Source organism: Saccoglossus kowalevskii, chromosome 3 (genome assembly GCF_978046115.1).
Source record: "Saccoglossus kowalevskii chromosome 3, keSacKowa6.1, whole genome shotgun sequence".
In the NCBI taxonomy this organism is placed as follows: domain Eukaryota; kingdom Metazoa; phylum Hemichordata; class Enteropneusta; family Harrimaniidae; genus Saccoglossus; species Saccoglossus kowalevskii.
The window spans coordinates 12,336,349-12,362,677 of record NC_140643.1 but is presented as its reverse complement, the minus strand read 5'-3'; the positions used below and the strand labels follow the sequence as shown (position 1 = coordinate 12,362,677).

Genomic DNA, 26,329 nt, shown 5'->3' with positions numbered 1-26,329 from the left:
ACGTGATATAATTTCCCGAGTACGTCATCAAACCCACCATCTTGAAGTTGGAACGTCCATTTTTGATCATTGGTAGTCGTGTTATAAACACTAAACTACTCTCCCAAATACAATATCCGGCTCGGCTTTTAAACATTAAATTGTACTACCACTTGGTGAAATTAGTGAACATTTATAAATTTGAAAAATGAAATATAATAACTGATTTCGTTTATTGCTTCAAAAGTATAAATAATTTGGGTTAACATAAAGTAATAACGAGTGTTTTATTTTTGTTAGTGTACGAGGATACGTGTTATCATGATACCAATTATATTATCTTGAAGTACCTCGAGTGAAAGGGATAAACATTTATAGATATAGTGCTGAGATAATTTCCGGGAATTTGTTCAATCTGGACGGTTTTCATACAACAACAAAAAGACCCGTGCGTATAATATATTACAATTTGCAGTTTGCATGGCATGGGCTTATTGTACTATATAATGTATATACATATGTTCACGTACTAGTATCATCATTATACAGGTAATGCGATACCCACATCGTTACCGGGGGATCGTGTACGTATCTCATTTAAGATTGCATATTGGGTTTCGACTGACGTAATTTCGGTGTTTGAAACATATCCGGTTGTTATTATTTTGTTTAACCCTATTAAATATGCACACAGATAATTCTAAACAAGCCGGTAGGCTGGTTGGCGATCCGCTCCGCTCAAAAACAAGCACCATGTTTTTGGCTGTTTCCATGGTGTGACATAAACGTGAAGCTAACGTCGGTTTATAACTAATACGAAGTTCGCAAACACCATTCAGTTTTTGGAAGTCACTTAGTTTATTACTAGGACCACAATCACTCTCCGAGTCGAGTGACTGTGCTAGGACGTATTCTGCTGTTACATTTATTATTTCCAACAGTTTTGCAATAGCATTTTCTAGAATGAAGCGTTTCCTGTAAATGCTGGAAAGCGAAATAATGAAATAACGAGATGGTAAATATTTACCTAAAGTACAGTGTGTTGACCTTCATAAAAATATACTTCATAATGCAAAACATTAGTCACGGTGAGTTATTTAAATATACGACTCCTAATCGAAAAATATGACCACAGTCCAGAATTTCAGACGGATATTAAAAAACCTAAGAGCATATCAAAAGCATTTACTCTAAAATATAAAAAAAGAACTGCAGTCAAAAGTCAAGAATGCCAGCAAATAAAGGACTCTGTCCCACAATCCTTTGTGCGCGTTATTACGGACACGCGCAAAAAACTGTACCACGCTTGTCAAATCTGGGTCAAATGTACAGTACGCTACTATCTTGCCACAGTGTAGTGTTCGGTGACCATTGAATCAGCCCGTGATTCATATTTTATGTGTATTAATTTATTCATCAATTTTCGTGACTGACAGTACTGCCCAAATTTTAGCCAAAAAAACGCAACTGGTGAAACGGAAGAGCATTGCCAGGCAATGGACGCGGGGCTCTTTGGCGACTACCGCATAGAGGTCAAAATACGCGTTCTATTTTTACGCCTTAAATATGGCTCTTCCATTTCGCCCCCTCTGGAATGTTCTACTTTCACAGCCTAATCGCAGGTTTTTCGAAAAACGTCGAAAAAACACAAGAATTAGTAGAAATGTTCCTGTTTTGGGCGGATTATTGATAGAGAATAATGTCTTTATTACAAAAATGCTGAAAAACCGTGAGTTGTTGCCTTAGTTATTTTTTTATTGGCGAAAAACTGCGAACTCGGCAAATTTGGTTGCACAACTTCCCTTTATCATATACACCCAGCGACACCGATAAAACTGGTAGGAGGTAATACATTTGGGGCGAAAGTATTCAAAAATCAGTTTTTGGATGTTGCAATGGCAATGGTGGGCCAGGATTGTTTTCCAATTAGTGACGGCACGACCTACCTGTGAAGTATGAACAAAACCGGCCGAGCCGAAACAATCACAGAGGAGTTAAAAGCCGTTGCTGGTGAAAAGTTACCCCAACTTTAGGGTCAAATTTCTCTGTAATGAAAACAGATATCAAAAATTCAAATGGTAACTTTGTGCCCACACTCAAGCTGAGTAGAATGAGCTATGTCTGAAGTGTTTTATCCCATATTTGTAGGAGGAGATACATTTGGCGTGAAGCTATCAAAAAATCAGTTTTTTTGCTGTTGCTATGGCAACGGTGGGCCAAAAAATTTTTTCAGATTGTTCCTTATAACTAGGGTTAAGGTGTGACCTACCTGCCAAGTTTGAACGAAATCGGCCAAGCCAAAAAAATCACAGAAGAAATAATAGTGAACACTGGAAATGTACACACACAGACACACACACACACACAAAACGACAAAAGTGATTATAAGGGCAATCCTAGCGGAGCGGATCGCCAACATCCAGTATAAAGTTGGAGCGTTGCGTGGCCTCGTTAGTTATGCACACACATAGATAATTTTTATTTTTTTGTAGAGTTAGGGCGTTGCGTAGCCTGATTAAATATGCACACACGTGAATAATTGTTAAATTTTCTTTAGAATTAGAGCGTCGCGTGTTCTCATTAAATATGCACACATATGATGGATAGTTGTTAAATTGTCTGCAGGGTTAGGGCGTTGCGTGGCCCCATTAATCAAACACACACGTGAATAATTTCCCAACTTTCCGTAAACTTGGAGTCATGTGTGATCTCATTGATATACATATAACCAATTCCAGAGTATATGTTGGGACTTTTGACTTTTTTATTTCTAATGGGCATGTCACTAATACTAATTATGTACATATTTACAGATTATTTACTGGTCAGAAACACTTTTCACGTAGACAGTGCTGTCCAGTCTTCAAGTTCGTTAAACATTTATTGTCCGATTTAAGGCTGGTCCAGACGCCAGCCCGTCCAACATTTTAGTCTTGCTTGTAGACAAGATTCAGAAAATCGTTTAAAACAGACTTTACTTTACTAGAGAATGTTCAATGAACTTCAACTTTTGACACAATGCGTTAGATTAACGTGGGTTTACTGTTTTGGGTTATTATCAAACTATCGCACAGCATATTTAGAGGGTCGAGAGACCGCGCCGGGCGAGCCCCATAAAATCATCGTTAATGATACATATATATCCAATGTGGAAATGACGTAATTGTAAAGGTGTACCCATAGCAGAACATCGTGCAACCTTCCTATCTCTTCAAATGCTTTAATTTGAAACTCAATGCGCTTTGCCGGATGTAGAGACTACATTTACAATTTCAGTCTTAATTTAAGCGAATAATGAACATTTTTGTCCTAATTTTCAAAATTTGATAATCTCGTCTTCACAAACTGCATATAATATTCCACTGTAATATAATATATCAGTCATATGATCTCGCTTTCCAAATCCCAAAACTTGATTTTTTAATGAAATTACATCACTCGTTGATATCGAATACTAAATATCTTCTTGATAATCTGACTGAACAGGAATAATGTTTTTGTCTGATTAATCACTTAGATCCAACTATCGGCACAACAAACAGGTTCTCTTCATCATTTATAATATATATAATTTTCAATTAAACTGAAAAAAGAGGTTTCTATTGGGCAATTGGAACGCCACCAGCATCAAATGTGTATAGAACAAATTATTAGGCTTTCGCGTTTGTCGAAGCACACGCGCTGTTTTCACGTCACTAGTACGACGCTATGACCTGTGTTCGATCGTCCTGTTTTTACGTTCGATTTCACGCATAACGCACAGTAATTGGATTATTAGATATCAAATATTCAAATAAGCTTTTTAACCAAGTTGTATATAATAAAACCTTTATAAGTGTGCACACAATATTTCACAAATTTAAATACAAAATGTAAATGTGTAGTATATTGTAACAACTAACAACGCACGCTAAAAACGCTTGTTTGTAAATTATGACAAGCTATGGCCATCTGACGCATGCGTAGGTGACAACTCTCCCGGGTAGTGTTGAACAACTAATTCATTATCATAGTGGGTCATATTGTTGACATTATTTAAAGGGAGTGTTCGAATTCCGTGTAAACAAACAACGTATTTTACACGAGGTGTGAATGTCGCTATGAGATACATATCAAACAGGACGCGGCGCGACGACCACTGCCCTTTAATGGGCGTATAATAACGAAAATATTAGAGCACATAATCTTATTTATTTCAAAGCAACGAATGGGACATTTCATCATAGTACTCGTTGGTGACTCACTATTCGACATACCAGTATGATCTATTTCACTATCGAACATTGAATGGCATCACCAGGCGTCTTTATATGTAAGCTTGCATAGTTCTCAACATCACCTCCCTCAAAAAGTGACATTTATGAAATTGAAGGCACTTTTGACACTCAAATAATCATTTTTATTTTATTTGTTGTGTCAGTCATTCAGTCAGACCATAGACCTCTGAGGGCAGACGAAATGATGTAAACATTTCTTCCGCTATTAGCTTAATCTGATGTAATACCCTAATCCTATAAGGAATTCTGTGACGTCAGATTGACGTAAACGAGTGTCTAGTCGTTCAACATTAAGAATACAATATTATTTGACTGCATATCAAAACAAAACCGATATGAGCGTCTTTCCTTTGATAACAGAAACTCCTACCCCACATCGCTAGAGGGCCGCGGCGCAACAATTAGCCCATAATAAACCACTGCGAGATCTCGCGTTATACATGAAATCGAACGGGAAAAAAACAGGCCAAGCCACAGTTACTAGTAAGCCACGGTTACTAGTAACCGTGGCCAAGCAAAGGTCATAGCGTCGTAGTGGCGTTCGTGGATTTCACGTGGATTTCCTCAAAAGTACCATTTTGGGTATTTCCATACTTAATAATGTGCTATACACAATTCATATGATAAAATTGAATGAAGTAAGCGTATCTTCAAATATCGATATTAAGCTATAAAAAATAAAAAATAAATAAAAATCAAATCGTCCAGCAAACGATCGGTCTGCGCATTTCACTCGATATACGAGATTTCACAGTGAACGGAAATTCACCTACTATTTCAAAAAGAATATGACTGTGTATGTTGACATTTCTCATACACTGAATAAACACCTATCAAATAATTCTCATTCAACTACATTAACATAAATTAGCATCTAATCTATACTCTATTTCTTTATTTACTATGTGTTTTTTCATCTTGGGTATCGCGTTAAACTGGATTTATTTTGTAATCCCAAAATGGATTTTGCTACTTGCTATTTTTTACAATGGAAATACATTCCTATGAACCATAGACACGTCGCATTGAGTTGTGAGTAACCAGTGACTTCATTCAGGCCGAGATTAATACGGCTGCAAAATATCTTTGTATTCGTTGTTTGTTTGTTTCGGATATATAATATTATATTCATAACTATCCATTTTCGTATATCATTTCCGACATGACATGTGACGTCAGCGCACCCAGAGATTTTGTACTCAACAAGAAAAAAAAAAGACTGACGACGAGACACGGTATCTGTTATTTTGCAACTTAACAATTACACTTCCTGTATTTACATTTTCATTATTTTATGATAATGAAGCTAAATAGTATACCCCGGTTCAATTCCTTGGTTAATCAAAGTTAAAAGAACAGGATTTTGAACATTCTCCGTAAGCGTTGTCGCCCTTTAGTACATGCCATGTATGTATGAATAACATTAACTATAATATTACCTTGCAATAGAGCCCGGACACAACTTATATCCTGCACTACGCAATTTGTATTCCAGTGAATCTTTACTGTCAACAATATTTCAAATTCAGCTAAATTTGTATTTACAAGTGGTGGGGTATATGGGTGCAATCGCCAACTACTTTATCAGTTTTAACCTAAAGTGGCCACATTAAAAAATATAAACATATCTTCCTTGTTATTCGTAGATTGTCTTAACAACACTACATTTTGAATCTCAGGCATGATGGGCAAAGTCACCACCGTTGTACTATGGTTTGCTTTAAATGTTATTAAATGCTGTACTTACAACTGAGGACAAAATGGTGCGTATGTTGCATGTATGCTGACAGCATGAACAACAAACTAGCTAGTCAGTCCTCGGCTGTAGTGTAGTAATGGATATTCCTCCATATATACTGAATTATAAACCAAATTAAAATTTGCTCAGTGAACGGAGTAAAAAAATAGATTGATTGATTGCATGAAGACTCCCCCAAGCACACACGCACACATAAACCACAGAAAATTGAATAAATATAAACTTTCGCAAAACCATCACGAAATGATTGCCATTTAATAGTATCTTGAAGGGAAAAACTGAAGTGAGTTCTAAAAACAGCAACACGTCTTTCATATAAAACACGCCTTCTAGTGGTGAATAATTCTATGACTGGGAGGCCATTCAAACAGTTGATAACGTTTTGATCTGTAGTAGTCCATCAATGAATATTTTTACTAATTTGAACTTCACCCATATACACCAGTTTGACGTCACGGAAGCGTTCTGTCACTAGAGGGCGCGATTTATAGGAACAGTGTAACGCACAAGAAGACATTTTTTTTTGTTTTTATTCTGTGTTACAACAAACACTATACCCACTTGACAACATACATGGTATTACCACACCGAGTCTTCCAATGTAATTTCAGACCATTGACCAGAGTTTTAATATAAATGGGATGCGATGCCCTGAGAAGTTACATCTGTTTACAGTCGATAAACCCCCCAGGTAGACTGTACACAAAATAAGCTGATTAAACCTTGCCACTGTGCAATTCACACAAAACACCACACATAATTGGAGAATATAAGTGAATATCACTGCAGAGAATACGTCATAGATGTCATCGGGTAGTTGTTCTCAGGCAATATGTATCAGTTTGTTTCATAAACAATACAACAATTTTATCATACATAACTCATTAAAAACCAAAAATATTAGTAATCAATCAATCAATCAATCAATCAATCAATCAACCAGGCTTCATTTTTAGCTACAGCCTCAGTAAAGTTAAATGCGAATAACCAAAAGTCTGGATACAACATTTTTTTTTCGACTGATCAAACCATAGGAATTATATGGATAAAAATATAGCTTAAAGATCATAGCGTGGTTAACCTTCTATGTAGATCAATTGGCTTTTTCTTTACAAAATGTTGTTTACAGATAGTGGGTGTTTGCAACGTTGATAAATATAGCATACTGCTAGTGTGAATATTCTAATTTCCCAAACAGTTATACGTTCTCTACATGCATTATATCAACAAATAGTTGTCACAGAGACAAAAGCGTGACTACCACTTTCTTTGTGATATTGGAATTAATTTTCTGATTAGTATGGAGAAGACTGAATGACCTACAGAATAATAGGAAGGTAAACATGATTTATAATCCTTCATTGTTTAGAAGTATAGACCATCACATTGGTGACGAGGTGCAGTATGTACTGGTAGTTGGTTAAATGTAGAGATGATGGACATTGGTGACGAGGTGCAGTATGTACTGGTAGTTGGTTAAATGTAGAGATGATTTACATTGGTGACGAGGTGAAGTATGTACTGGTAGTTGGTTAAATGTAGAGATGATTTACATTGGTGACGAGGTGCAGTATGTACTGGTAGTTGGTTAAATGTAGAGATGATTTACATTGGTGACGAGGTGCAGTATGTACTGGTAGTTGGTTAAATGTAGAGATGATGGACATTGGTGACGAGGTGCAGTATGTACTGGTAGTTGGTTAAATGTAGAGATGATTTACATTGGTGACGAGGTGCAGTATGTACTGGTAGTTGGTTAAATGTAGAGATGATTTACATTGGTGACGAGGTGCAGTATGTACTGGTAGTTGGTTAAATGTAGAGATGATTTACATTGGTGACGAGGTGCAGTATGTACTGGTAGTTGGTTAAATGTAGAGATGATGGACATTGGTGACGAGGTGCAGTATGTACTGGTAGTTGGTTAAATAAAGAGATGATGGACATTGGTGACTAGGTGCAGTATGTACTGGTAGTTGGTTAAATGTAGAGATGATGGACATTGGTGACGAGGTGCAGTATGTACTGGTAGTTGGTTAAATGTAGAGATGATTTACATTGGTGACGAGGTGCAGTATGTACTGGTAGTTGGTTGAATGTAGAGATGGTGGACATTGGTGACTGGGTGCATTATGTACTGGTAGTTGGTTGAATGTAGAGATGGTGGACATTGGTGACTGGGTGCAGTATGTACTGGTAGTTGGTTAAATGTTGAGATGATTGATATTGGTGACTAGGTGCAGTATGTACTGGTAGTTAGTTGAATGTAGAGATGATGGACATTGGTGACTAGGTGCAGTATGTACTGGTAGTTGGTTGAATGTAGAGATGGTGGACATTGGTGACTGGGTGCATTATGTACTGGTAGTTGGTTGAATGTAGAGATGGTGGACATTGGTGACTGGGTGCATTATGTACTGGTAGTTGGTTGAATGTAGAGATGGTGGACATTGGTGACTGGGTGCAGTATGTACTGGTAGTTGGTTAAATGTAGAGATGATGGACATTGGTGACGAGGTGCAGTATGTACTGGTAGTTGGTTAAATGTTGAGATGATTTACATTGGTGACGAGGTGCATTATGTACTGGTAGTTGGTTAAATAAAGAGATGATGGACATTGGTGACTAGGTGCAGTATGTACTGGTAGTTGGTTAAATGTAGAGATGATGGACATTGGTGACGAGGTGCAGTATGTACTGGTAGTTGGTTAAATGTTGAGATGATTTACATTGGTGACGAGGTGCATTATGTACTGGTAGTTGGTTAAATAAAGAGATGATGGACATTGGTGACTAGGTGCAGTATGTACTGGTAGTTGGTTAAATGTTGAGATGATTGATATTGGTGACTAGGTGCAGTATGTACTGGTAGTTGGTTGAATGTAGAGATGGTGGACATTGGTGACGAGGTGCAGTATGAACTGGTAGTTGGTTGAATGTAGAGATGGTGGACATTGGTGACGAGGTGCAGTATGAACTGGTAGTTGGTTAAATGTGGAGATGATTGACATTGGTGACTGAGTGCAGTATGTACTGGTAGTTGGTTGAATGTAGAGATGGTGGACATTGGTGACGAGGTGCAGTATGAACTGGTAGTTGGTTGAATGTAGAGATGATTGACATTGGTGACTAGGTGCAGTATGTACTGGTAGTTGGTTGAATGTAGAGATGGTGGACATTGGTGACGAGGTGCAGTATGAACTGGTAGTTGGTTAAATGTAGAGATAATGGACATTGGTGGCTAGGTGCAGTATGTACTGGTAGTTGGTTAAATGTTGAGATGATTTACATTGGTGACTAGGTGCAGTATGTACTGGTAGTTGGTTAAATGTAGAGATGACGAACATTGGTGACTGAGTGCATCTGATTTTGCTTTTTCTTATTCATCAATTTTTTTATTTGGGGGTCACTTTTGTCCCTCTCATAATTAGAGTTACTAAAAGTGGACATTAAACAACAGTAACAAGTTTTGTTGCTCATAACTCAAAGTTTGTTAAATGTTAATTGAATATTGAGTTACAATATGGGTGTGGTTTAAAAAAAGTGGGCGTGGTTTCAAAAATATGGGCATGGTCAATTTCATAACTCGATGTTTTCATAACTTGATGCTCGTAACTTGATAACCGTAACTCGTACAATCAGCATCTTGTATCCTGCAGGGACTCAACAAATATACAACTAAGCTCATTTTTGCATTTCTATTAATTCAATTTATTCACATAACATCCACAAAATGCTAGTTGATTTACATTAATGTGTTCCACTCATCTACAATGGTTTTTACAATAAAATATGTATTTACTGTTGTCAATATACTGAAAATCAAACACATAAACAACTGAATAAGGAATGATATATCCATGGTTACAAGTCACTATAGTAACACATCTCTCTTCAAGATAGTATATTGAGTCGAGTAATATCACTGCTTAAATCCAGAAAATATAATTTGATATCAATATTATCATTATGATACAATTTTATTATTAGAATTGATTGCATGTGGAAAGTTGATGCAGCGACACACAAAATCACAAACAATGATAGAATATAGATGATGTATTATTGCTATATTAGGAAATTTGATAAAACTTGTACATGTCTGCAGTAATGTGAAGTATAAATACTCACTAGGGTTTATTTTTGCTGACAGCTACGTGTATAAAAAATAAAGCCCAATGAATATGCATAAAGATAGACACAATCTTTTCTGTGAATTTCCAAATCCATCATCAAATCAAATCAAATTGATCATCAAATCAAATCAAATCAAATCAATCATCAAATCTACCGGATTATCATCTACGGTGACTGACAGTGATTGATTGATAAATATAGCACACTGATATGAATATGCTAATTTTTTGAAACATTATTTGACAGTTGTACGCCCCCTCCCCATGCTAAAGAGACCAACAGTTGCAACAGTAACAAAATGTGGGACCATCGCATTATTCATGACAATGCAATAAGACAAATCTTAGTAGCAAGTCTTGACAACAGTGGAAAGTAGCAGAGTCTGATTCCCTGGCTTGCTAAAATTAAACTCAGAATATTCTCCAGTTGAAATTAATTGTTTTGTTTTGGGGGAGTGAGTGAGGATATCAACTTTAGTTTTATAATAAAATAATCTGAAATTAAAATAGTTTATTTTAAAAATCTGGAAATGTTACAGATAAAACTGTTAAAGAGTTGTGTTGTTTCGACTGCCTCATTTGTAAAACAGCAAATCATCACTCTATGCGGAGAATCTCACAAAATACAATAAATCATATTTTTATCTTTAATTCACTCAATATTCAACCGTTACTGATTTCGTCTTAAGATATTCATTCAGTGCTTCTTGACCTAGAATGAAACAAAATAAAACAAATAATTGTATTACACGAGTTACAAGTTTAAGAAATATGAATGACATGAACAGTCAGAGAATGTCAGAGATATGGCTCCAAAACTACATTGACTAAAACAAAAAGGCCACTGGTCAGCCACTTTTGAGTCAGATATGGCAAACAAAGTGACAGCTTTAAGATCTTATATAGCTCAATGTACATAACAAGTTTGAATAAAACCTGTCTATGCATGACAAATCTATACCAAGAATTGCAGAAATGCTTGATTTTGATGACATTTTAACATTAAAATGGCCACCCTTATATATACATATTTAAATATGACCGGTCAAGGCATGTCAGAGACACACACATGCTATGGAATAGCATTTGTTAAAAATAATGACCACCATTCAGCCATTTTGTAACCAATCGGAAAAATCAAATCTGAAATGACATGTATCTCATTACGTTCGATGTATGTACCAAGTTCGAATTAAATCTGCCTATACAAGGCCGAGATCTGGCTCTGAAAATATGCCAGAAATGCTTGATTTTTGTGTCATTCAGCCATATATTGAATCAGATCGTGAAACGAATGGACATGCATATGTTCAACAATTTCCTGAAATTTTGTCTTCACAAATGTTTAACAATCTTGAAATCACAACAATTTTTAGCAGTGAAAATTTCTCTGGGTTTCTACAACAGAGTGACAGACAATCTCACAAAATTTTGTCTTCAAATATCTTGAATTTCTAGCAGCAAAAAACGCTTTACAGGATTGAATATCCTCATCTTATAAATCACTGAAATTATTATTATGGTTTTATTTCAGACATACTCCATATATAAATAAAGAAAAAAAATGTTTACACGTGGTTGCAGGTGACATCTTATTTGCTGGTGTTAAAGAGTAAAGCGACAACGTAGACAACGTAGACAAGTGTGAAATTCTCTTAACTAACTCATAAAGAATGAGTGATGCATTCAACCTTTAATGCATTAGAGAGATGAAACACTGTTTTGGGAATTCATTTGCATCTACCTTAACCACTGAAGCGTAGAGTTTAAATCAAATTTGACAACTATGTATTAACCTTCCGATATAAAAGATAGCACAACAAGATAAAAGATACGCAGGTATTTACAATGTGTTTACTAAGTATTCCCACATAATAGTGCTTGTCATGGTTACAAGATGATACTACAAATAAAACTGTCGTAATCAAAAACAATGGTACAGCGGAAAAAACAGATCAAATAAGAACTACACGGAAAGACGAATACATTTTTAACTGCATAATTTTGGGGTGATTTTTCGATGATTTGTTGTGAATTATAAGGGAGTTTATTGTCTAACTACTTCAATGCAACAAGTTATACTTATGCCTGTTGCTATTTTAGTTTAAATTTACTTTTTTATTAACGTAATGGTTTAGAGACATTATTTGAAACAGATTATATTCTCAAATATGCATAAACACATATAGTCTTTATTTTAGGTGGAATTCATTTTCACTGAAAAGACTTTTTGGTGTTTTGTATGGAATTCATTTTCACTGATTTTTGACAAGTTGAATGCAAAATATAGAAAAACAGGTATATTCGCTGGATTTTATTTTCACTGATTTTTTTCCTTCAGCGAAAATTGCGAAAATTAATTTTGGGTTTGAATCGTAATTTTGACAACATGCAATCTCTCACAAATCTCCTACAAAGAGAATATCATTTTTAATATCATGGAAGGCCACTCACAACAGCAGTTAAAAGCATCCCAACCCCCAACCCCCCCCATTTCAATAAAGTGCAAAATGGTAATACTGTTATAAACAAAGTCCTACACATGATGAAGTACAGTCATTAAAAGTTAATGCAGTTCTTTCATTTTTATGTCTCATTTGTCATTTTTATAGTGCAGGTGTACAACATTTATACTATTAAAGCGTTCTTTTGTCGGTAATTTATGTTTGGCCATCTTTGAACACGTCTGACCGACATCCAACAATACACACAAGTATTATTAAGAACCAGTGTATATTTAAATTCACTGACATTGTGGAAAACAAAAACCAAAATTCTCAGGTGGAACTGGCCATTCATTAGGATTACATTGCATTATGGGAAAGTAATGCTCTGTTTGAACCTTAGGGTAACACAATGCATTGTGGGATATCACTGCCAATGTTGTGTAACATGTTGAATTTTACGTCCAGCTAATTCATGAAATAAATATTGTAGAATTTCAACTGGGTAAAAGTAAAAAAAAAAAAAAGGTTCACCAATGATAATTTAATATATGTTTTGATAACTCACTAAATTTCTACCCAAAGAATTTCTTGAAACAATACATAATTTGAATTTTTTGAAACAATTTGATACATAATTTGAATTGGAACAATTTGACACATTATTTGAATGAATTTCTTGAAACAATTTAGCACATAATTTGAATTTCTTGGAATAAATAAGAGAGTGTGGAAGATGCATCAAATTAATGTTTTAGTGTAACCATAGCAACCATGTTGAATTTCCATAGTACCAACTACAGTGTCACCCACTTCTACCTGTACACAGGAAATGCATAAAAATAAAACCAAGTGATCCATTTATTTTACAAGCATACAAGTAATAGCTTTAGGCATTAGAATTCACCCTCATTGCCCCAAAAAACGTCAGTAATATTTTGCTAAATTAAAACAGTATTGAACCGCAAAGACGATGGGAAATTCTGAAAATTGGAATTCTGAATAATAATTCTGATCAAATCACCCTATCGATCAAAAGACTGCGATGATAATAGTAACAAGAGAGATTGATGGAGTTATTAGCAAAGATTCTTTGGTTAATGAGATCTAAGGTACGTCACAGACACTCAACTAGACAGACAAGAAGATTAATTGCAACCAGAAACATATGAAACAGGTGTCGGGTATATTTATACCGTGGCAGCTCAGACAAGCAGTTATACGAATAATAGACAAGAAACGTATCCTCCAGCACTTTTTTATTTTATTGTGTGATTTATTGGTCATGAGGGATACATGTACCTAGTTTGAATCAGAACAATGTCTATACTTGGAGGTAATGTATATACGAGAGGAAATGTATTCATCTTTCAGTTCACAAGATTATGTCACATTTTACGGGTTCATGGAAGAAAGACGAGTCAGATGCAGCTATAGATACAGCCATAATATATTACATGTAGTCATCAGTATGCATTATCATGAGTAATAGAACATTTGTGAGTTTGCACACCTATAAAGTGCACAATTCTGTTGTGGTTTCCAACAATTAGTATTCCTTTGATCACTTCAGTACCCTCTGGCATACTAAATACTTTCAACTAGTATGCGTCTCACTGTATCTTTATAGTGGTAATTCTTTTTAGAATTTCAAGAGATTAATTGTAAAGTGTACTTGTATGATTAAAATCAAACCCTCCATGAACTTGAAAACCTGTTTATACCAAAAGTGAAACCTGTCTATACTCATGTGTGTACTGGAAATTGTCTAAAATGAAACGTCTCCAAACTGAGAATCATTAACTTTGAAAAGGGACAGGTGAGACCCTGTGCTGCAATGTATAGTATTTTATATTTTAAACACACGTGGTAAACGCATCTGATTAAGTTAATTTGGTTTGCATTTTTTTTATTTTCGAAGTGAATCTCTAGCATTCATTTTGTTGTGTTACGCAGTTGAACTTCCACACTGACTTTTGACTGTATATACATCATATTTAGTTGCAGTTAGATGGACATTAACAGTTATATTGAGTTGTGTCACATTGTTTGGGGAACCCATTACTATGCTAGTTAGATGTGACGCTTGACCTCAAGACTGAGGAGAACACAGAGTTTCACAACTCACTAAAACAAGCCTCTCACATACTTAAAGTAGTTCATATTAATGTTGTTTTTATAACAACGATGAGAACTAATTCAGCAGTTTGCACCAAAAGCAACATGATATATGATACTTTTCAATACTCATACAGACAAACATTACTCTGATATGCACTGACAGATTTCTGTCAGACTTGCTTCCACTATTTTGTGATAAGATGCAAACAGAGAAAAAATGCTCCTTGACTAAATTTACTGCGGGTTTAACTTCGAAACCAGAGAAAAAATATAATTTTAAAAATAATTAGTATGTTAGTAACAAAGAAAACACTCACCTAAATCTTTGCCAAATCCAGATTGTTTGAAACCACCAAATGGAGCTGCCACATCAGTCTTGTTGTAACAATTCATAAAGACAGTACCAGCATCAAGTTTATCCGCACAGTACAAGGCTTTACTCATATCTTTAGTGAAGACACCGGAAGCTAGACCATACTCTGTAGCATTGGCACTCTTTAAAACATTATCAACATCACTGGTGGATGGAAATAAACACGATACATCAAAAAAGAAATCAAATGATGGAAATATAAATATCAACAATCACTCCGGTTCGCTGTTGACAATTGCCTGACACAACTTTTTTTAAAACTTCTAGAGTGTAGTAAATTCACATTTTATTGTACTTGTGAGATGACCCTTGACTCTATCATAGTTAGTCAGTTGAGACACCCCTAACTAGTCTGCGTCTTAACCTTTTTACCACCAGACTTTCTTCTCAGCCACATTTTCTGCACTTTTTTCTATATTCTACAATATTTCTGGAAATGAACCCTAATTTTTAAAGCTAACAGAAAAAACTTGAGTCAATTTACAGTTTTTAATCGAAAATTATTGCCATTTTTGTCCCAATCTTCTGAAAGAAAGTGCAGTCTATAAACAGGACCATGTTATGAAAGGAGGGAACTGGTGGTGAAAAAGTTAAGATAGCTGCCACGTTGTAAGCATCATAGTCAAAATAAACCTGTTACTGCCTTGTGTTTCTTATGTGGATACCATTGAACACCATCATTTTCCACACATTTTTCTATAAATTTTTTTTGATAATTTTGAACAAATGGACAGAATTTCATATTGGATGCAAGTCTTGATCAAAACGTTTATGAAAACTCATATTTTGTGAAAAGTGACAAAAGTTGACTTTGGCACTGAAAGGTTTAAAATGTTTGGGTGGCAGGGTATTCGATGTAAATTTTACATGCATGTTCAGAACAAAAAGCTAGATGAGTTTATGATATTATGTTAAGTATTATATAAATATCTTTAAATAGTGCTACACTTTAAGTTAAGTGAAAAAATTATTCAATATGACCTACCCATTCTTGAACTTTGAAATGATCATAATAGGACCAAATGATTCTTCCTTTGCAAGCATCATGTGGTCTTCAACATTGGTAAATACTGTGGGCATCAAAAATAGACCTAGAAATGGAAAAACAAAATACAAATGATTATGATTGATAGAGGGCGCCAAACAAAAGTGATAACAAAAAAATTCACTACATTGACAGGGGGTGCTCAAGTGTTATTCGACTTGGCCAAAAATGTGTGATTAAAATAAATAAACCTGAACTAAGTAGTGTTTGTGTGTATTTACTATAAACACATATGAACAAAGCAATAATAATTATTAAAACAATGATATTAAAGGATATTTTAAAAGAAATAGTTTCTGTATTTGTTTTTCAGCTGCACCCCAAATACTAATTGATTACAGTTACCTGGCCTATCTACTTGTTTACCACCATAGGCTAGCGTTGCACCTTCTTTCACACCAATATCACAATATTCTAATAGTTTTTCCATATGTGCTCGATGATTTTGTGGACCATGTGATGTAGATCTGTCTAATGGGTCACCAATTTTCATCTTTTTGATTTCTTCAATCTATCAAATAAAAATAATAATTATTATTATTACAATAAGCACTCAAAATTTTCAAAATCACCACATGACCAGTTCCTATTACATGACCACTTCCCATCATGTGACCAGTTCCTATTACATGACCACTTCCCATCACGTGACCACTTCCCATCACGTGACCACTTCCCATCACGTGACCACTTCCCATCACGTGACCACTTCCCATCACGTGACCACTTCCCACCACGTGACCAGTTCACACCACGTGACCACTTCCCATCACGTGACTAGTTCCCATCACGTGACCAGTTCCCACCACGTGACCACTTCCCATCATGTGACCACTTCCCACCACATGACCACTTCCCCTCACGTGACCAGTTCCCATCACGTGACCACTTCCCACCACGTGACCACTTCCCATTACCTGACCTGACCAGTTCACATCACATGACAAGTTTCAATTCATACCACATTGTTAGTAAACTTCAGTTTTACATACAAAACTTAAACAACACATTACACAGTCACGACTGTTTTAACAGACTCAATGAGATACTTACAACTTTCTCTACAAATTCATCATGAATGGACTCTTCCACGAAGAGACGACCAGCTGCAATACAGTTCTCACCTTTGTTGAAAAACACAGCACCACAACCCTATATAAAAATAGAAAATGAATAAAATTAAAATAATTAAATATATTTTCATAATAACCAGCTCATCAGTATACTGAGAAGACCTGTGTATGTATCTGAAAAGACACCACCGTCCCAGGCACGTAAACTCAATGGTCATCATATGCATAGAATAAATTATAATGAATCAAAAAATGCTTACATTTCGGACAGCTTTGTCTAAATCACAATCATTAAAGATGAGTAAAGGTGATTTACCACCCAATTCCAGTGAGACTTTCTTCAGATTGGCAAGTGCACAACTGTAAACAAAAACATAAAATGAGATACTAGTAGTCAACCTGTAACAGCGCCCTCTTGAGGTCATTTTTCGTGGATTACAATTATTTTGTTGAAAGAGTCAGTATTACTCCTAACCACTAGTCAATTGACATTTTTTTGACAAGAAAAGCTAAAAGTGAGTTTCCTCAATTACTAGAATTAAACAGGATTTTTTATTTTTTTTTTTATTTGGAAGACTACAGTAATTCATTTTAAGTTATCCCAAACATTAAAGTCCTCATCTGATAGAACAACATTCTCCCAAACACAATGCTAGGATGGTGATTGGTGGTCAGAAACATATGTACTGTAAATGTATACCAGTACTTCAATTAGCTGAGGGATTGCTAATCCCATTTATGCGGTTCTCACGCTGAATATTCCAAAGAAAGCTCCGTTACAGCCCCATCACACAATTGTGACTAAGAGTGGACCTACTTTTTTGAGTTTGACAGCATTTCCATGGCTATTCCATGGCTTTCAATTTTGCTGAATTGAGAAAATAATTTTATATAAAATAAATGATTCAATAAAAAACACAACTATGAGTTATATAGTGTATTAGAAAAAACAAGCACTCTTTCGGATTGAGGTGTCGTCTGTGGCAGAGACTGATTCTGGAGCCTCAACCATGCCACCACACCATGGCAGAAATCAGTCAAGACTAGGATAATGACACTGTTCTGCAGACAGAATGTAACTAATAATTACCAATATGATTCAAATATTGATACATTGAAACTGAATGCAATATACAACACCTGTCAATTGGCAAGTACCATTGTTTCACATATGACTTTTGTAGATGAAGAAATTACCATGATATAAATTTGATAGAATTTGGACCATAAACCATAATATGATAATATTAAATAAACTATAATATGATAATATTAAATAAACCATAATATGATAATATTAAATAAACCATAATATGATAATATTAAATAAACCATAATATGATAATGCACAATAATGTTCTGCCTAAGCACTCATTGTATTAAAATGAATTAACAAATTAATAATATTAACAAAAATGTCAGTATTTTGTTTTTTTAAGGAAATAAATTTCATGAAAAACAAAAAAGAATTAAAAACCATGACACAAATTCTGAGTGATGTTGAGACAACAGTAACGACTGTCAATAATCCTTTTTTACAGTACACAGCTTTAATGACAGTATCAAATGGGGTTGTTTATCGAAGCATGACAGTGTAAAGGAAGTTAAGTCTCATACCTTTTCATGATATGTTTACCAATGGGAGTAGAGCCAGTAAAACCTAGCTTTCGAATATCTGGATGGTCTGACATTGCTTGACCGACAACAGCACCTACAAAAACATTTAATATTGAATAAAATAAGCTATACTGATTTGTCTTAGTTTTCATTCATTCACATTTTTTCACTAAAATTGAATTTTATTATTAAGGGTAGGCAGTAAATCTGAGCTTGGACCAAACAAAAACTCCTCGTTTATCAGACTTGCTCACATGTCTCAGTTCACATTTTGGAATATTTATTTGCCCTCCAAAAAATCACTTGACCGTTGGTTTTGTTCATCATTTATAGAACATTCAAAATGAATATAAGGGTTTGAACTTTTTGAAAAAGAAAAATCGGATGAACAGGAAATATTTGGGTCTGACATAAATTTAAAAGTAATTCCATTATAGCTGTGTATTGATTTTTCCTTATTTCAATGATCAGTAACGTCCACTGAAATGTTCGTTTCGTGTTGGGGATTCAGAGAATGCTGAATTTTAATGTTATCAATAGCATAAATAAGTTAAATCATAAATCATTATTTGCTTAAAAAAATATTAAAAAATATTATAGTAAACATATAAAATTACAGCGGATACCAAAATCAACTGATCAGAAAATCCATTATCTACGCATTAATCTGTTATAAAACATTGCAATATTCACAGGGAAATTGCCTGCAGTGTTGATTTGACTTTGCCACTTTTAGTCCCAACAAGCCATTGCTCCTGGACATAATTATTTTCATGAGCAATAATGTAACCAAGAGTGCAGCTAAAACTGATTCAAACACAGTAAGCGGGTCTAACCATTTTGAAATGAGATTGAGTGATAGTCAAGTGAAATATGAAAACGTTGATTTTTTTTATTCCTACAAGGATTCTACACCTGAACACTTGAATTATTATTTGATCACAAGCGTACAATTTAATTTCAAATTCGAGGAGCCCCTATCAAATACAGTGGGACTTCCGATATGGAAGTAAGTGTTCTTAATTGCTAACTGGCAAAATCCAAAGAAATATCGCTAGTAATGTTCCTAGGAATATTACAATATTGCATGAAATATTGATAGGAAGAAGACAGTATTCACGATCAGTTTATTTTGGCGCATACTGTAATCAGAAATAAATACTTTTACAATACTTAATTAGTTGCTTACATAGAAAATCGTTTGTAATTTTAAAATGTACTGTTGGCATGCCAACGAAAGAAATTCTTAGGAATTAGAACTTTTTTTTTCTGAGAAATAAAGTGGTATTTCTCCACTTTCATGTTACAGAATAAGATTTATTTTTCTATTCTGTGACAGAAAAATGTTGAGAAGCCGAAAACATCGCCATGACAAATACAAGTAACGGTAACGATGACATATACATACCAGAACCAGGAAGGATGTTGATTACGCCGGGTGGGAATCCAGCTTTGACTGACAGTTCAGCAAATTTAAGAGCCGTTAATGGTGTAACTTGGGCTGGTTTGAGAACCACTGTATTACCAGCAGCGATGCAAGCTGCCATTTTCCATGCGAGCATCATCAATGGATAATTCCATGGAATGACAATAGCACATACGCTGTCAACAAAATACATACTATTAGTCACATTAATTGAGGTTATTATGAGGATACCTCAAAGTATTCACGAAGACAGTACAGTGGGAGTATCGACCGTCGCGCATCATGGGAATGCCGAAATCCAAAAAATTTAGAACAGAATCAGCAAACTTTTTTGTATGGAGTCTGGTCAAACCCTAGTGGTAGCCATGTTTGTTTTTATTAATAGTGAACACTTACACACTTAATCATTCCATATTTGGAATTCGCATTTCCTAATATGGTAGGATGAAAATACCCCGTAAAATACGGCAAAATTACGGCACGCTGTAACTTATGGTGTTACGGTGTCAGATGTATAATATAAGGTTATTACGCAGATACCTCAAAGTATGCACGAAGACAGTACAGCGGCAGTATCGACCGACACACAGCGGAGGTTGATGCGACAGCGTACTGTCTGAGTGCATACTTTGAGGTATCTTCGTAATAACCTTATTATTATACATCTTTTCCTTCCAAGGATACATCATGGGAATGCCGAAATTCAAAATGTTTAGAACAGAATCAGCGAACTTATTTGACGTGTGCGGAGTACGGTCAAATCCTGGTGGCAGCCATGTTTGTTTTTATTATTAGAGGACGCTTACGCGCGTAATCATTCCATATTTGGAATTCGCATTTCCTAATATGGTAGTATGAAAATACCCCGTAAAATACCGCAAAAGTACGGCACGCTGTAACGTATGGCGTTACGGTGACAGATGTATAATAATAATATTTATTATGAGGTCATTATAAAAACTTACCCTAATGGTTCTCTTTTAGTAAAAGTCAGATTTCTATTTGGTCTAGCATTGTTGATTGGAATTGTTGTACCCTGCAGAGAAAAATGTAAAGAATATTATTATATTATGCTCACGTAACCTATCCCAGACAGTGTAACTACAAAAACTCAAGTGACTGTTATTTTCAGTTGATCTATATCAGATATATTTGAATTTGACCTTAGTACTGTGAACAGCAGCCAATCACATTTATCAATATATATAATTGAATTACATGACCATATTTGTCACATAGAATGTAATTATTGTCTGTGCCCGCAGATAAACACAAATTACAATATTTTCTCTCTGAATTAAACAATAAGGTTTTGACTTATAATCAATTAGCAAAACTTTAGATGAAGATACAATTATCAAGTTATCTATTATCTTATCCTCATTTTGATACAATTATCAAGTTATCCATTGTCTTATCCTCATTTTGATACAATTATCAAGTTATCCATTCTCTTATCCTCATTTTGATACAGTTATCAAGTTATCCATTATCTTATCCTCATTTTGATACAATTATCAAGTTATCTATTGTCTTATCCTCATTTTGATAATAATGCGATACCTAACAGTTTACAGTTACATTTTACATGTGACACTGAGGGCGCTGTTTCAAATTATGATGTCATACTAAACAACACAGTTTCAATTGATAACATAATGAAGGATTTATACAAGTACTATAAACATGTTCTTGCATATTTCTGTACCGGAATGATTACTGTACACATTATATTTAATTTAATCTGCAATCAGAGAATGAAATGATACATTACCTGAATCTTGTCACACCATCCAGCAAAGTACCTGAATGTATCAATAGACATTCCCACATGAGTTTTCAGTGCTAGTGTGTACACAGCACCAGAGTCAATACTTTCTAATGTAGCTAATTCTTCTTTATGTTCATCCATTATATCAGCTAATCTGAAAGATAATATCACTGTATGTTATCTCGGTTTACAATTGCCATTTTGAAGAAACACTTCAAGCAAAAAATATTTTATCTCCTTTTTTTCATTGGCAGATAATGCTCATAACTTTAGCAGCAACTGTCTTAACAAAATATATATTTTTTTAAAAACTAAGAAAAACTAATTATATTTTGTTTAATTACAGTTAACTTTTCAGAATCCCAAAAATGTACAGGATTATTTTACAATTTCAACATTACCTGTACATGAGTGTTCCTCTATCTCTTGCATTCATTTTACCCCATTCACCCTCTTCAAAGGCAGCCTAGAAACAAAGCAATGCATCATGGTCAATATAAAGAATGACATGATGTATTTGACAAAAAACTTATCAATTATCAATGCCACTAATTCAAACAAATATTGCAAGTTGTGCTGTTACACATAAATAACTACATCCAATACAGCGCCCTCTACCAATACATTGTCACAGATGTCAAATTTCTGGTTTCTATGACAATTAGCTGATAGATGTAGATTTCAAGTCTGTTATATTTATCAAACCATTGTAATACCAATTTTAGTATCAGTAACAAATGTTTAATTTTCCATTTCAGTTTTTTTTTATATTGCATAATGTAAATGTTCTGATTTGATCACTTGAGGTCTTTTAAGATGACTAAATCCCCAAGTATTCATTCGAACACTTGCCAACATATTTGTAATTTATGTATTGAGTGCATACACTACTAATAAGGGAAAATACAGTTGTGAATAAATTTCAGGGATCCAGCATACCACACATGCAACTGTTTGGGTCATGTACATGGAGATGTACTTCGAATAGAATAAATATGGTATATGGTCAAAATTGAATATGGTCATATTTAAATGATCATGCATACAAGAAATGCACTTGATTTTATTTATGCTTTTAATAGAACAAATCATATAGCCTATGAACAAATACATTTATACCATTAGCCATAGCAACTTGAGAATATTGTACACTCACTTTTGCTGCTTTGACTGCAATATCCACATCAGGTCCAGATCCCTTTGCTACTTTGCATATGACGGATTCATCACAGGGATTTATCGTGTCAAATGTTTTGCCATCGTGCGCATCTACAAATTTATTATTTATAAAAAGTTGATGTGGAAATTTCAAATTCATATTATTTACATCCATTTCCACCTGGAATTGAAAAAATAAATTAGTATTTTTGATAACTTACATTTTTATGTAACTAGTGTAAAATTCTCCACTCCTGATGTATACTGTAAAACACTTTATTTTTGCTTGGAATTTATTCAGCTATTTTCGCTGATTTCTTTTTTTCTATATTTTACATTCAACTCAAAAATCAGTGAAAATAAATTCCATAAAAAACACTCAAAATGTCTTTTTAGCGAATATTGAATATTGAATTCCAGCTAAAATAAAGTATTTTACAGTATAACTTATTTGTGTGGTTGAAAATAGAAACAACAACGATAAAAATTCTCAAAATCAAGTTCGCTGCAAGATAACTGAAATCAGAAGTTCAAAGTGAGTTGAATGAACTTTCCTAACAGATAAGGAATTTTAAAAAACAATCAGGTATTGATAAACAGGTCAGTGTGACCTTAAGTGTCAGTGTGACACAAGTCAGTCATATTGATGACATGTCAAACTTGAAAAGGACAAGGTCATACTAGCAGGCAGTCTTTGTACACACTAAGGACTCCGAGAAAGCTCCATGTAATAGATAAATGTGAAGGATTGTAGACAAAGGCTGCAGATACTTTGATATCATTGATACCACAAAGTATCCATGGAGACAGTTCAGTGATCCTATCAACCAACACATATCTGAAGTTTGTGTGTTTTTGTGTATACTTTGAGGAATTTTCATGATAAACTTACTATATGCCTTTTTCTTGTAATAATAATATAACAAGAGGTACATGTAGCAGCCCAAAATGACAACGAAAAACGTTTTGTACTGTGCTAATGTTTACATTCAGTGACAGAATTCTATTTCTGCATGTGTTATAGAACCTCACCCTCCAATGTAAACAAATGAAAGTACAATATAAAAAAAATTTGTCAGTGTCAGATATATAATAATTAACAATATTTTGAAGCAAAGTATTTTATCAGTTGTTTTAATTTTACAACATCCAGAGCAATCTCAATAACAAAATCATAGTGGTTTTCACTGTGAAATCAACGATATTGGTACATGAAACCAAAGTCAGGGTTGCATACTAAATATTTGTACTGTAAAATACTTTAATTTTTTGTATGAAGTTTATTTTCACAGATTCTATACTGTTGATACACCCCTTCAGCGAAATGCAGAAATAAATTTTACAGTAACTCATTTTTTTTCACCAAATGTGTAAATTGGTCAGTGTGTTCATACTTACTGCATCATAAGTAAACTCTTCTTCTCCTTCACCTCGTCCCTTTCTTACGACTAACTGAACAAACTCATCATATGTTGTAGCCATATATACATCTTCATTTTGTAGTTTAATACCGTTACATTTCTGTTGGACTTCTTCTACTAACCTAATGGAATAAAACAAATACAGGAAAATAAAGGCAACTGTATGAAAATAGATAACAATTACTATATATAAAATTTGTAGTCGGTAATCCAGGGGTCAAATTAAGGCTGGCCCATTTGTCTCAAACAAGTAATTTGGCTGACTTGCATAGATGTGAATGCAACTCTGACTGCATCCTACGCTTAATTACCATACCCTCTTACATACCTTGCAACATCCATGGAGCCAGCTCCCATTTTGAAGAAATCTGTTTCAGCTGTAATATTATCATTACTCAAAATACCAGCCCAAACAGCCTGTCATGTGCAAAAAAGGAAAATATGTAAGTATTTATTATCTGTGATGAATTATAAAGCCATGAGTGAAATTATTTTGACAATCAAAAGATAACTTGTCGTTCCCCCAAATCAGGATGTGACACACAGATGCACGGAAGGCATTAGATACAGAAATATCAACATCCAAGATACTGTTTTTATTTTCCACAGAATGCATTCATGAGCAAGAATGTCTTAGTATAATAAGAATATGACTCCTAATTAACGCCAATGCACATTCCTAGGTCTCCCTGACCTCTACCATAAATGCCTAGAATGGATGATTGGTTTGGCTTTTTAGCCATGTAATGTACTCAATGGTCACATATTACCGTAGTTGTCCGAGTATACCCCCGGCAAACGTCAATTTGACAAAAATTTGAGGGGGGGCTTATAAACGGAAAAGTTAAAACTTCTCCTGAGCGATAATTTATGCTAATTTATTCATAAACAAATCATCGTATGTACATGAGTGTCTTCATCGACTAGCATCAACCAAATTAACTTGACGATTGGCCGCTACGCCCCAGGGTTCTTAGTGTATTTACTAAGTGGAACAGCATTCAACCCTGCGTTTCACAGGAATATTCGTCTGTACGTTTTGGGGTAACGAAAGTATATTCTAAACAAAGTTTCAAATAAAAACTAAAACAACTGCATTGCGTAGCAGCAAATGATCATGGTTGCGCAATCTGGTCATGCTGCGTTTCACAATTGTTGATTATTACTCAGTAGTGATTATAATAACTACAAAAAAATAAATTCGTTGAATTGTTATGAAATGCAAATAAAATTCTATTACTTTAATTGTAAGCAAATGATTGTGGTCACATATAAATATCCGCCATGTTCTTTTTCTTGCAGAGTTAACCTAATAGGTTAAACCGCTAATTAACCAATCAAAATGCTTGATGATGCCAATGTGTTCAAATTACCATAGCTCATTTAACACATAATTTTTTTTCTGACATGACAATTGAAGCACATTTGGGAGGTTCAGGATTAAATATGTTAATGTTATTGAATGCAAAGCGGAAGAGATTTTCCGATGTTGTAGTACGATCTTTTGGCTTGGATTTTGATAGGAAAACGGTATGATTTTTTTTTTTCAAATCAAAAAATAGTTGTTTTCAAAAGATAAACTGAGCATTAGAAGAATAGGATAAATAACTTGTTGTAAAATGCTGTAAATTTGGAGGGGGGCTTATACTCGAACAGGGGTTTATACTCAGGGGAAAACTACGGTGTGGGCTGTCTAATCTCACCAATTGGAAGTAAAATACTTTCTGTT

At 34.5% G+C, this 26,329-nt stretch overlaps 1 protein-coding gene across 2 annotated transcripts in view; it reads right to left on the bottom strand.

The window, feature by feature from the left end:
- Positions 1–9,702: 9,702 nt before the first annotated feature.
- Positions 9,703–26,329, bottom strand: part of LOC100377034 (cytosolic 10-formyltetrahydrofolate dehydrogenase-like) — a 39,689-nt gene continuing 23,062 nt past the window's right edge. For both annotated transcript variants that reach the window (XM_002736655.4, XM_085496770.1), the window contains exons 9-22: positions 24,929–25,017; positions 24,578–24,722; positions 23,178–23,360; positions 22,423–22,487; positions 22,025–22,175; positions 21,216–21,286; positions 20,233–20,426; positions 18,825–18,918; positions 17,468–17,567; positions 17,188–17,286; positions 16,480–16,645; positions 16,075–16,180; positions 15,034–15,233; positions 9,703–10,863 (exon numbers count right to left, since the gene is read on the bottom strand). In XM_002736655.4, the coding sequence (XP_002736701.1) occupies positions 10,808–10,863; positions 15,034–15,233; positions 16,075–16,180; positions 16,480–16,645; positions 17,188–17,286; positions 17,468–17,567; positions 18,825–18,918; positions 20,233–20,426; positions 21,216–21,286; positions 22,025–22,175; positions 22,423–22,487; positions 23,178–23,360; positions 24,578–24,722; positions 24,929–25,017 (1,719 nt within the window). In that variant the 3' untranslated portion in view covers positions 9,703–10,807. The remainder of the gene's footprint in view (positions 10,864–15,033; positions 15,234–16,074; positions 16,181–16,479; positions 16,646–17,187; positions 17,287–17,467; positions 17,568–18,824; positions 18,919–20,232; positions 20,427–21,215; positions 21,287–22,024; positions 22,176–22,422; positions 22,488–23,177; positions 23,361–24,577; positions 24,723–24,928; positions 25,018–26,329) is intronic.